Source organism: Paramormyrops kingsleyae, chromosome 4 (genome assembly GCF_048594095.1).
Source record: "Paramormyrops kingsleyae isolate MSU_618 chromosome 4, PKINGS_0.4, whole genome shotgun sequence".
Classification (NCBI taxonomy): domain Eukaryota; kingdom Metazoa; phylum Chordata; class Actinopteri; order Osteoglossiformes; family Mormyridae; genus Paramormyrops; species Paramormyrops kingsleyae.
Window position 1 is genome coordinate 13,304,265 of NC_132800.1, and position 14,019 is coordinate 13,318,283.

The 14,019-nt window shown below is 43.2% G+C and overlaps 1 protein-coding gene across 2 annotated transcripts; it reads left to right on the forward strand.

Annotated features, from left to right (window-relative positions):
* Positions 1-4,304: 4,304 nt before the first annotated feature.
* Positions 4,305-8,165, forward strand: LOC140588737 (tripartite motif-containing protein 16-like). 2 transcript variants are annotated; one of them, XM_072710690.1, is made up of 6 exons: positions 4,305-4,895; positions 5,378-5,473; positions 6,047-6,291; positions 6,449-6,606; positions 6,970-7,029; positions 7,523-8,165. In XM_072710690.1, exons 1-6 carry the CDS (start codon positions 4,305-4,307, stop codon positions 8,038-8,040), a joined length of 1,668 nt encoding a protein of 555 aa, XP_072566791.1. In that variant the 3' UTR covers positions 8,041-8,165. The 2 variants fall into 2 exon arrangements, with proteins under 2 accessions (XP_072566791.1, XP_072566789.1); XM_072710688.1 differs by having other exon boundaries at positions 6,047-6,280; positions 6,447-6,606.
* Positions 8,166-14,019: the final 5,854 nt, after the last annotated feature.

Below are 14,019 nucleotides of genomic sequence, written 5' to 3' on the forward strand. Positions count from 1 at the left end.
AACAGGTTTTGTGGAAATGTGGAACTCTGAGGTTACTGAGTCAACAGAGTGTTGGCGACTTTTACAGACTACGAGCCTCAGCACTCAGCAACCCTGCTGTTACTTTACACAGTCTGTCAGTTCCTGTCTGAGTTTCTGTTGTTCCTAAATGCTGCTTCTGTGCAATAGTACCACTTATAGTTGACAATGGAATATCAAGCAGGGAAGAAATTTTGCAAACTGACTTATTGTAATGGTGGCATCCTATGACGGTACCACGTTTGAATTCACTGAGCTCTTCAAAATGACCCATACCTTCACGAATGTTTGTAAACCTGACTACATTATTTTATGCACCTACGGCAATGAGTAAAACACCTGAATTCAATCATTAAGAGGTGTGTCCCAATTCTTATTCTTGTCCCAATTATGGGGTTAATGTTTTGTCTTAGACCTTAGGCAAGAAGATACTGTTGCATTCTGGGATTGTGGATGGACCTTAGGTTTAGATGTTGTTACATTTGGGGGAGTGGGAACAACACTTTGTCCTGGGCTTTGGGTGAGAGTGTGTTGTTGTTCTGGAAAACTCGTGAGAGGAAGTATACTAGGGAAAACACATTATGGAACACGCTGACCTGGAACCAGTCAAACAACTGTCCTAATTGGGAAAAGGGTGCATCTGTTGGGCTTGTAAGGGAAGGCTGTCGTGATAATGGTGAACAGTGCATGAGCATTTTGGAGGAAAGACCTATTATCCTGTTTGCCATAATTTGAGGTAATAATATGAAGTGCTTTCCATCATTATAGGATGTCACTGGTATATCACAGTATAACCACAGTCAGTACAAACAACATGTAACGATAGAACAATAGGTGATTAATCAATCATGTAATCATTATTTATGTACTTACTAAGCAAGATTGGAGGTTGCAAGAGGAAATTCAAGGATGGACATGCTATATGGTGACAAACCATGTGGAAGAAGGTCTTGAAAGGGGGGCATTTCTTTTAGGGGGTGTGCAAACACCCGGGTTATGCAGAGCACTCTGTCACGCTATATTGCATCGTCTCACTAATAAATATGATTTTTACCTTATCAACCCTGAGATTTGGACTCAGTTTTTTCTTGCTTGAAGCGATGGCAAGAGGCTCACTCAGAGTGACTGACGTTTGCTGAAAATTGTCTTTTCCTTCACTTGGTTCTCCACTGTAACTTGCAGCACTGGGTCATATCGGTTGCAGTGCTAAACGCAGACAAACTGCAGAGTTTTGGAAAACGGCCTGGACACTCGGACAGGGCCCCAAAAAGAGGACATGTTCAGGGAAACCCAGACAGGTGGTAACCCTGTGCTGGAGGACAGGGGCAGCACAAAACATGTCCTGTAGATGGCGAAAGGTCACTATGCCTCTGGAGAGCAGAAATCGAATGACACGTCCAGAATCTACATAGATCCGCAACCATTAAATAGAACATTAAAACTTACCTTTTTCCCCCTGCCAACCATAGAAGACATTTCACCAGACTTGTCAAAAGCTAAAGTCTTTACAGTTTGTGATGCCAAGCATGGATTTTGGCATGTGCAACTGGCAGAGGAATCCAGGTATCTCACCACCTTTGCCACTCCATTCGCCATATTTTATTGGCTAAGGATGACGATAGGGATTAGCCCAGCACCAGAAGGTTTCCAGTATAAGCTGACCCAAGTACTGGAGGGTTTACCTGGCAGAGACATCATGGCAGATGATATACTGGCCACAGGAGAAAGTGACAGGCTGGAAGTACCATACATAGGGCATCTTCTTACTGCTGAAGGACGCACAGTGGATCCTGAACAAGTGCGTGCCATGAAGGAGATGCCATAACCAGCGCATGTGAAAGGCATCCAGAGACTGGTAGGCATGGTGAACTATTGGTCAAAGTTATATAAACACCTTTTAGATAACTGTGAGATTCTGACACAGCTCACACACATAGAGTCTACGTGGGATTAGTCTGCAGTGCATGAGGATGCATTCACTAGACTGAAACACAACACAGCAAATGTGTCAGTCTTAAGGTAATATAGTCCTGAGGAACAGCTGTGTTTGCAGTGCGATGCCAGTGAGGTAAACCCGTAGCATATAGGAGCAGGGCACTCGCTCAAACTGGAAGGCGCCACTGTATGCCTAAACAGAAATAGAGAGCCTCGTCATAGTTTCTGGTGTGGAGATATTCCATCAGTATAATTATGGCAATTCCAGACGTATGATGCCAGTGTCAATTATGTTCCAGGAAACGCCATGTTGTTAGCAGACACTTAGAGCAAAGCAAACTTGCCAGAGGGCCCCAAAGCTGAAACAGGGATGGACACAGAATCCAGTAACATGGGAGACTATGTTCTAATCTCAGCAGAGAGACTAAGTGCAGTTTGTTCTGTTGCTGACGCAGACGCGAAACTGCAGACACTGATTAACAGCATGAGGTGACGGTGGCCACAGTATAAGAGAGACACACGGGTAGAAACTGGGCATTATTATTCCTTTCAGATGGAGCTGAGTTTCAGGATTGGACAGTATTCAGGAGCTACATAGTTCAGAACATCCATTCCTCACATTTGGGGACTGAGGGATGTCTCAGGAGATCCGGGGAATGTGTCTGTCGGCAAGGTATGAACAAGCATATGAAGGCATTTATTGCAAAATTTAACATCTGTAGGTCTTCAGGTACAAAACAGCAAAAAGAGACACTATACTCTCATGAGATTACAAGCAGACCATGGGCTAAAAGTAGGCATTGCCTTGTTTACGAAAGACAGAGACTGTCTGATAATGGTAGACTCACATTCCGTGTTTTTGGGAAATTGATTACATCCCAGACACAAAAGTCAAGCACAGTGATTAGAAAACTAAAAGCACACTTTGCCAGACAAGAAATCCCACATTTACTGAATTATAAAACCGTAATTTCTTTCAGGAGGCTACAGAAGACATGGTAATGTTAATGTTTAGTTATAGTGTAAGGATTTCACTTCAAGCAGAAGAAGAGGGATGTAACAATAGTTTTCTTTGCAATGCACAATGTGGGTGAAGTTGGGATATAACAATTAAACCAAATTGATAGATCTTCACATATCCTCTGCCAGAACCTCACACTGGTGTGCAGGACCATATGGATGCATGTAGTTCTCCACAAAGTTGCCTGAGCAATGGGTCTATAAGCTTGAGTGTATAAGGCCCATTTGGAACATCCTTTGTGTCATGACCTGCTCGTACTATCCTCGTGTGTGCCACGCCCCCTCATTAACCACGTGTGCTGCCTCGATTGTGATCAGCTGTTTTCTGTCAGTTTGATTTATCCTGTGTATTTAAGTCCGCGTTCAGTCTCTCTCCCTAGATCCGTCATTAAAGTCTCTCTGTGTAGTGTTACCTGTCATTGCCTGTCCCATGTCCCTGCACCCTTTTCCCATTAAATCCCGTATTCCCCAGACCTACGTGTCCCTCTTCTGCTTTCCCGTTCCGCGTACCACGACTGAACGTCGCACTTTGTCCTGTGTAGTGTATTCCATGGAGAGTTTTGTATTGTATAAGCTGTAAGTTGGGGCTTTTAGTCATTTTGAAGGTGTTTAAACATATTTGTTTCCAAAACTTTTGCTCTGGATCGATGGATAGATCTCATTTTGAGGTTGGGAGGGAAACTGAACCATCGATTTTTGACAATAACTTGGGGCAAGAGATATTTAAAAATTCGAGTACCCATGGAGGTATTTCTAAATTAAGCTGATTAGGATTGAACCTTGCCTGAATAATGGACTTCACTTGCTGATACTCAAGAAATTTATTGTTGCTAATTCCATATTTTGAGACAAGTTCATCAAATGGGATAAATTTCCTGTTTTGAATAACATGTTCTAGATTTCTAATCCCTTTATCGTGCCATAAGGGGAAGTTCAATACTTTCTTTTTCTGGCAAATATCTGGATTGTTCCAAATAGGTGTTAGTTTACAGGGGAAAAGTGGAGACCAAGTTATTTTTTAAAATTTCCACCAGGCTGTCAAGGAGGTGTTTATACTAAGGCCTTTAAAACAGCTATAACATTTAATGCTAGGACAGTTAGTTCTACATAAAAACTAAATAGACACTGAGGTTTTAGGTAAATAACTTGTATAATGTACTGTTTTATTCATAGAGTCCAACTCCAATGTTTGCCCAGTCTGCTCTTCTCAGTCTGGCCTCAGTCCAAAACCACACCTACTGCAGCCTGAGAAGCAGGAAGTTCCTCCCACTCTCACACACAGACAACTGTGAAAGAAAACGAAACTGAAACCTGTCAGTGTTCGTGATAAAATGGCAGAAGCCAGTTCAGCACTGGATCCGAACCAGTTCAGCTGTCCAATCTGTCTGGATCTACTGAAGGATCCAGTGACTACAGCCTGTGGACACAGTTACTGTATGAGCTGCATTAAGAGCTGCTGGGATCAGGAGGATCATGCTGGAGTTTACAGCTGCCCCCAGTGCAGACAGACCTTCACACCCAGACCTGTTCTGGGCAGAAACACTATGCTGACTGAAGTGGTGGAGAAACTGAAGAAGACTGGACTACAAGCAGCTACTCCTGCTGACCATTATGCTGGACTGGGAGATGTGGAGTGTGACGTCTGTACTGGGAGAAAACACAAAGCTGTCAAGTCCTGCCTGGTGTGTCTGGCCTCCTACTGTGACACTGACCTGCAACTTCACAATAAACTCCACCACACAAAACAACACAAGCTCATTGATGCCATCAGCTGTTTGCAGGACAAGGTCTGCTCTCACCATGACAAACCCCTGGAGATCTACTGCCGCACCGACGAGCAGTGTATCTGTTATCTCTGTACGATGGATAAACACAGAGGCCATGATACAGTCTCCGCTGCTACAGGAAGGGAGGAGTTACAGGTTAGACAAGCAACTTTCTTGCATACATTTTTCTGTCTATGTATTTGTGACTACATGTGATTTGAAGACACAGAAATCAAGTTTGCTTTGGAAAAGTGAAAAGAAAATGTCCCCAAAAATAACGTGGTACTGAAAATGTGCTATAACTGATTAAGGGGAAATTTTCACCCCCTTGACTGTGTGAAAATGTTGTTAAGAAGTTTAAAAAGATCAGATTGAATTCAAACTGAAAACTCCTTTAAACAGTGAATAATATAGCTGCACCTGAATAAATACAGCAAGAATAAATCATTTAAGAATATCATCCATCCATCCATCCATCCATCCATCCATCTCCTAACCACCCGGTCAGTGTCACAGTGAGAGTCAGGAGCCTTTCCAGGGCAACATAGGGCACAAGGCTGTGGTCCACCCTGCACAGGATGGTTAAAATATAATCCCTGTTAGTACATTCATTTTATCATGTGTTTTGCTACATGTAGAACCAAATGGACGAAGTGCAGAAGAAATTTCAGCAGAGAATTCAGATGAGAGAGAAGGAGCTGCAGGAGCTGAGAGAGGCTGTGGCCTCAATCACAGTGAGTATGAACCTGAAGAGAAGATAACAGCTGGCTTGTAAGAACCACTTCAGGTGTGAATTGAGGTTCTTTGACAGATAAGTGACTTGAGTCCTTTAAGGTAAATTAAGGTCACTATGGGTTATAATGAGTCAGGGTTCTAGCGTAGGTTTGGGACAAAGGTAATGAACAGGAGAGCTGAACAAACCAAAGGTCTTTCTCTAACAGCCATAAAATGGTATTCCTGTTACCCAGAAGCAGCTTTTCATACACCAGTATAATGTGAAGAAACACCAAAAAGTCACCAATTAAACTGAGACCCAATGGTGACAACCAACCTGCCCCATACAGCCACCAGTCTCTGCCAAATCCCTGCAGCTGACAGTGTATGAGCTTAATGAGTGATCATTTCCAATCAGTGCTGGCTGGGTTTCAGTACCTGAGGCATCCAGCATCGTGACGCTCAATACCCCAGCCCTGTGCTGTTTTTATACCTCCTGTCAGCTCACATCACTATTGTACAATGAGGCTCACTGGGGTCTCAAAAGGGGCCAATTGTAATTTACCGTCCTCTGCTCCCTGTGTCACCAACAGAGCTCAGCACAGTCAGCAGTGGAGGACAGTGAGAGGATCTTCACTGAGATGATCCGCTCCATTGAGAGAAGACGCTCTGAGGTGACAAAGCTGATCAGAGATCAGGAGAAGACTGCAGTGAGTCAGGCTGAAGGAGACATGGAGAGACTGAAGCAGGAGATTGATGAACTGAAGAGGAGACACTCTGAGCTGGAGCAGCTTTCACACACAGAGGATCACATCCATTTCCTCCAGGTAACAGAACAGCTACTTTGACAATATAAGAACCAGAGTAATCAAATGGATGCATATTTTCATCGGTATTTCAAAATCATTTGTCTGAAATGTATAATCCTTTTTAATTCGATTACAATACACATTTGCTGTTATGAAGCTGTTTAATCAGACTGTGTGTCTGTAGAGGTGCCAGGGTCTTCCTGTCACCCCTGAAGCTGTATTTGGACCCAGAATCTCTGTCAGTCCACGCCGCTCTTTTGAGAACGTGAGGAAGGTGGTTTCTGAACTGAAGGATCAACTGGAGAATGTTTGTGAAAAGAAAACGGCAGAGATCCATCATACAGGTTAATAAAAAAATATGTTTTCCAGTCTGTTCATGTTGATATAAACCACGCAGAGAGAGTATGCAGTAGTCAGCATTATTAAGATTTCATTAGATTAAATCTTTATGAAAAGCTTTAAAAATGCTCCACCTTCTACAGGCTGCAAAACCTGAATCACGATTCTTCAAAATTAAACACATCAACAATATGTAATATGTCTAATGTAGAATGATTAGCGGTTTGTTAAACTGCCTGATGTTATCCCACATAGTAAAGTTGTCCCCACTGTAATAATACTGCTGGTGTCTCCACAGTGAGTGAAGTCCATCTCCCACAAGTAAATTCCTTTTACTCACATCCCTGTTTCTCTCTGTCTCCTTCTAGTTACCAAAGACACCATCCTACCGGTATTAGTGCCCAGGACCAGATCAGAATTCTTACAATGTGAGTCTGTTCACACACACGCTTCTCTCTCCCTGTATGAGGTGGAGTGTGTTTTATTGTCTTTCGTTTTCTTCTGCTAGTGGAGCTTCTCTTTCTCTCTCCCTCTGCCTCCTTTCACATTTACATGAGCTGTTTATGTCAGGAGCCTTTGAATCTGTTTGCAATGTGACTGCTGATGTTTAATATTATTGTGCTTATGAGGTTGTTCTGTGAGGTGTCCATGTTGAGAATATTATCATTTAAAAATGTAGAGAAAAACATTTACTAAAGGCTTTTTTCAGTGATATTATAAATTACTTCCTCTAATATGTATTTTTCAAAAACGTAAGAAATGCTATTACATACGATGAAAAATCTTTACAGAATATTAGCATACTACATAAATTAGCTTTATGTTTCAAAGCATTACAACATACCCAAAAGCACACAATCTTGTTCAATGTAAGGAGTGTATAAGACCAAACCATCACCTTCTGATCTTCTCCTCCATCAGATTCCTGTCAACTCGCTCTGGACCCCAACACAGCAAACAGACACCTCCATCTGTCTGAGGGGAACAGAGTGGTGACATGGAAGAGAGAGATACAGTCATATCCTGATCACTGGGAGAGATTTGACTCATGGACTCACGTGCTGTGTACAGAGGGTCTGACTGGGCGCTGCTACTGGGAGGTTGAGTGGAGCGGGAGATGGGTTGGTTTAGCCGTCACATATAAAGGGATCAGCAGGAAAGGAGGGGGTAAGGACAGCTGGCTTGGATTCAATGACAAGTCCTGGTGTTTGTACCGCTCAGGTTCCAGTTACTCATTCTGGCATAATACTGTGCAAACTGCGGTTTCTGTCCTCCCCTCCTCCAAGATAGGAGTGTACCTGGATCACAGGGCAGGAACTCTGTCCTTCTACAGCGTCTCTGACACAGTGACCCTCCTGCACAGGGTCCAGTCCACGTTCACTGAACCCCTCTATCCTGGGTTTTATCTCTATCAACAATCTACAATCAAACTGTGCTGATTAGATTAGCAGGCTGTTAAAATTATCTCACAAACAATTACCTAAATGACTAATACTACAAAACATGGCTACTGGCTATGAACAGTTTGCTGCCGACTACAGAATGGACCTTCATTTTACCCCATTGAGCCCTACAGGTATAACTGCGCCATTTGGGATTTTAAAGACAGAAGCAGGCAGTGATTCCAGGAGATCAGTGCACAGATCAAGCCAAGGTGTGTCTTCCAGGGGATGTCAGTCCATCACAGAGCAGGCATTATGTGTTTAGGTGATTTGCAACTGGAAATAAAAGTAAAACTCAATGCACTTATAGAAAATTATGTGAATTTTAGGACCCTGTGCAGTGACTCCCACGTTTGCTCTCACCTGTATACGTACAGGGACGGATTACGGACCGGGCCACCCGTGGGGCCCCTAGCCCAAAACAATTTGCAACGCTTATCAACAATGTATTTTCGTTTGTCTATTTTAGAGGGCCTACATTCTTTGATCCTCTGCCTACAAGGGCCCCTAACCCTATAGGGCCTCTGATGGAAACATGGAGGGAGGGCGTTTGGCTGCCAAGGGCCCTTGAATTGTGGTGGTGGTGCTGGTGGTGGTGGGGGGGACCCTCGCGAACGTTTTGCCCAGGGGCCCACACAACCCATAATCCGTCCCTGTATACGTACATGTATTCTATTCTATTCTACTGCCATGTTTCCTTTAAATACTAATAGAAGGTTTAGTTTGTTTAGAAAATTATTTATAATAACTAATTCCATCAATTACAAATGATCTTTTTTTTTGTAGACAATGAATTTTTTACATAGTGAGTTGTATTTTTTGGAGTGAGTAAAATCTGTAAAATTTCAGTAATTATACCTCTTTTACCAAGCAATAATAATAATAATAGTGACTTTTGTTTTTTGTTTTCATTTCTTATTGATCCCTCTGGGGAAATTTTTGCCTACCCCATCTTGCTCTGCCTGACACTTACGTAAAAACAGATATTAAGATGAGAGCAGGCTTGGCAGTGAAGGGCGGCCACCTGCACCGGCGCCCATGGAGCTGGGGGAATGGGGGGGCTGTTTCAGGGCCTTGCGAGGACCAACATATATATGACTATTCTGCCAAAGTCAGGCTTAGCCAGCTGAGCCACACGCTCTCCCCAAATAATTCAGCTACATGTTTGAATAATTAACAGTGACTGCTTTAAGGTAAATGATAACTTTTAAAACGATTTCTGTGTTTTTCCCAGTAATACTATTGTTAGGATCTTGTAGAATGGTTCAAACAGAAGACATGTCATCTGTGCTCTTTTTTTGTGGGCGGGGGGGACAAGACAGTTATATGCCCCCACGCCCCAGTGCAAACACTGAACCATAGGTGCACAGGCATATGATCCACCCTTAAGATTACTCTAATCCAACCTAGAACACAACAAACCACCACCCGTGTGGCAATGCAGGTGTGCATAAAGACTTACTACCTAGACAGGGCACCCGCCAGCACATTGTCCCATCCCCAAATATGGCAGAACTTTAACTCATAACTCTGTAGAAGCCAACTACAATGCATTAAGCACTGATTAGCATTTTCCATGTTGTTTAGAATAACCAAAGAGGTTATGACCAGTTTAGACCAAAAGTAGAGAACCAGAGGAAACCAGAGATGCTCGACCCATAAGGTATCGTCCTAGAGTAGGATGACTCCTAGCCCAGCATCACTTGCGTCAACGTCTGGTTTAAAGGTTCTGCTAAAACCAGGGGTGGCTAACACAGGACCGCTACTCAACAGTGCTTAGTGATTTTCAAAGGCTGATTGAGAGGCCTCAGTCCAAACAAAAGGGACCTTTGGCCTAAGCAAGTTACTCAATGCAGCAGCAATACTAGTCGTAATCTTTGCAAAAACTCCTATGGTAATCTGCCATTCTAAGGAACACAGATATTTACAATGGCCTATACCTTAGTTCCTATGGGACAAATTTGACCAAGAATTTTACCCAAGTATTTCACCAAGGCCAAATCATCAAAGTAAGACTCACAACCACCGACTACTTCCAAAACCCCATTGACCAGGCACTGGACTGTTTCTGGAGAATTCCACACCCCAAATGCAATGACCTTATATGGTCATCAGGTGTCACAATTGCCAACAACTCTTGACTGCAAGGTGTTAAAGAGACTTGCCCTTCAAGAGATCCAGCTTGGTCACAAATGTTGCAGAGTCAACTTGATCAATGGAGACATCCTGAGAAACTGCTTTAGAAAGGGCATCAACTCATCACCTGCAGATAAAGACTTCAGCAGAACTGCAGGCTTAACCTCTGCACACAGTTAGGTTCCGGTCATTATACAGTTTCAGCAGATTAACATGGCCCAGACATATAATCTTCACCATCTGACGCTTGATGAAGTGAGGCTAGCATGAAGCTCCCAGAACAGGTTTTATGGAAATGTGGAACTCTGAGGTTACTGAGTCAACAGAGTGTTGGCGAGTTTTACAGACTACGAGCCTCAGCACTCAGCAACCCTGCTGTTACTTTACACAGTCTGTCAGTTCCTGTCTGAGTTTCTGTTGTTCCTAAATGCTGCTTCTTTGCAATAGTACCACTTATAGTTGACAATGGAATATCAAGCAGGGAAGAAATTTCGCAAACTGACTTATTGTAATGGTGGCATCCTATGACGGTACCACGTTTGAATTCACTGAGCTCTTCAAAATGACCCGTACCTTCACAAATGTTTGTAAACCTGACTACATTATTTTATGCACCTATGGCAATGAGTAAAACACCTGAATTCAATCATTAAGAGGTGTTTCCCAATTCTTATTTTTGTCCCAATTATGGGGTTAATGTTTTGTCTTAGACCTTAGGCAAGAAGATACTGTTGCATTCTGGGATTGTGGGATTGTGGATGGACCTTAGGTTTAGATGTTGTTACATTCGGGGGAGTGGGAACAACACTTTGTCCTGGGCTTTGGGTGAGAGTGTGTTGTTGTTCTGGAAAACTCGTGAGAGGAAGTATACTAGGGAAAACATACTATGGAACACGCTGACCTGGAACCAGTCAAACAACTGTCCTAATTGGGAAAAGGGTGCATCTGTTGGGCTTGTAAGGGAAGGCTGTCGTGATAACGGTGAACAGTGAACAGTGAACAGGGAGGAAAGACCTATTATCCTGTTTGCCATAATTTGAGGTAATAATATGAAGTGCTTTCCATCATTATAGGATGTTACAGGTATATCACAGTATAACCACTGTCAGTACAAACAACATGTAAGGATAGAACAATAGGTGATTAATCAATCATGTAATCATTATGTATGTACTTACTAAGCAAGATTGGAGGTTGCAAGAGGAAATTCAAGGATGGACATGCTATATGGTGACCAACCATGTGGAAGAAGGTCTTGAAAGGGGGACATTTCTTTTGGGGGGTGTGCAAACACCCAGGTTATGCAGAGCACTCTGTCACGCTATATTGCATCGTCTCACTAATAAATATGATTTTTACCTTATCAACCCTGAGATTTGGACTCAGTTGTTTCTTGCTTGAAGCGAAGGCGAGAGGCTCACTCAGAGTGACTGACGTTTGCTGAAAATTGGTGTCTTCTCCTTCACTTGGTTCTCCACTGTAACTTGCAGCACTGGGTCATACCGGTTGCAGTGCTAAACGCAGACAAACTGCGGATTTTTGGACAACGGCCTGGACACTCGGACAGGGCCCCAAAAAGAGGACATGTTCAGGGAAACCCAGACAGGTGGTAACCCTGTGCTGGAGGACAGGGGCAGCACAAAACATGTCCTGTAGATGGCGAAAGGTCACTATGCCTCTGGAGAGCAGAAACCGAATGACACGCCCAGAATCTACATAGATCTGCAACCATTAAATAGAACATTAAAACTTACCTTTTTCCCCCTGCCAACCATAGAAGACATTTCACCAGACTTGTCAAAAGCTAAAGTCTTTACAGTTTGTGATGCCAAGCATGGATTTTAGCATGTGCAACTGGCAGAGGAATCCAGGTATCTCACCACCTTTGCCACTCCATTCGGCATATTTTATTGGCTAAGGATGACGATAGGGATTAGCCCAGCACCAGAAGGTTTCCAGTATAAGCTAACCCAAGTACTGGAGGGCTTACCTGGCAGAGACATCATGGCAGATGATGTACTGATCACAGGAGAAAGTGACAGGCTGGAAGTACCATACATAGGGCATCTTCTTACTGCTGAACGACACACAGTGGATCCTGAACAAGTGCGTGCCATCAAGGAGATACCATGACCAGCGCATGTGAAAGGCGTCCAGAGACTGGTAGGCATGGTGAACTATTGGTCAAAGTTATATAAACACCTTTTAGATAACTGTGAGATTCTGACACAGCTCACACACATAGAGTCTACATGGGATTAGTCTGCAGTGCATGAGGATGCATTCACTAGACTGAAACACAACACAGCAAATGTATCAGTCTTAAGGTAATATAGTCCTGAGGAACAGCTGTGGTTGCAGTGCGATGCCAGTGAGGTAAACCCGTAGCATATAGGAGCAGAGCACTCGCTCAAACTGGAAGGGGCCACTGTATGCCTAAACAGAAATAGAGAGCCTCGTCATAGTTTCTGGTGTGGAGAAATTCCATCAGTATAATTATGGCAATTCCAGAGGTATGATGCCAGTGTCAATTATGTTCCAGGAAACGCCATGTTGTTAGCAGACACTTAGAGCAAAGCAAACTTGCCAGAGGGCCCCAAAGCTGAAACAGGGATGGACACAGAATCCAGTAACATGGGAGACTATGTTCTAATCTCAGCAGAGAGACTAAGTGCAGTTTGTTCTGTTGCAGACGCAGACGCGAAACTGCAGACACTGATTAACAGCATGAGGTGACGGTGGCCACAGAATAAGAGAGACACACGGGTAGAAACTGGGCATTATTATTCCTTTCAGACGGAGCTGAGTTTCAGGATTGGACAGTATTCAGGGGCTACATCGTTCAGAACATCCATTCCTCACATTTGGGGACTGAGGGATGTCTCAGGAGATCCGGGGAATGTGTCTGTCGGCAAGGTATGAACAAGCATATGAAGGCATTTATTGCAAAATTTAACATCTGTAGGTCTTCAGGTACAAAACAGCAAAAAGAGACACTATACTCTCATGAGATTACAAGCAGACTATGGGCTAAAAGTAGGCATTGCCTTGTTTACGAAAGACAGAGACTGTCTGATAATGGTAGACTCACATTCCGTGTTTTTGGGAAATTGATTACATCCCAGACACAAAAGTCAAGCACAGTGATTAGAAAACTAAAAGCACACTTTGCCAGACAAGAGATCCCACATTTACTGAATTATAAAACCGTAATTTCTTTCAGGAGGCTACAGAAGGATTTCACTTCAAGCAGAAGAAGAGGGATGTAACAATAGTTTTCTTTGCAATGCACAATGTGGGTGAAGTTGGGATATAACAATTAAACCAAATTGATAGATCTTCACATATCCTCTGCCAGAACCTCACACTGGTGTGCAGGACCATATGGATGCATGTAGTTCTCCACAAAGTTGCCTGAGCAATGGGTGCATAAGCTTGAGTGTATAAGGCCCATTTGGAACATCCTTTGTGTCATGACCTGCTCGTATGATCCTCGTGTGTGCTGCCTTGATTGTGATCAGCTGTTTTCTGTCAGTTTGATTTATCCTTTGTATTTAAGTCCACACTCAGTCTCTCTCCCTAGATCCGTCATTAAAGTCTCTCTGTGTAGTGTTACCTGTCGTTGCCTGTCCCATGTCCCTGCACCCTTTTCCCATTAAATCCCGTATTCCCCAGACCTACGCGTCCCTCTCCTGCTTCCCCGTTCCGCGCACCGCGCCTGAACGTCACACTTTGTCCTGTGTAGTGTATTCTATGGAGAGTTTTGTATTGTATAAGCTGTAAGTTGGGTCTTTTAGTCATTTTGAAGGTGTTTAAACATATTTGTTTCCAAAACTTTTG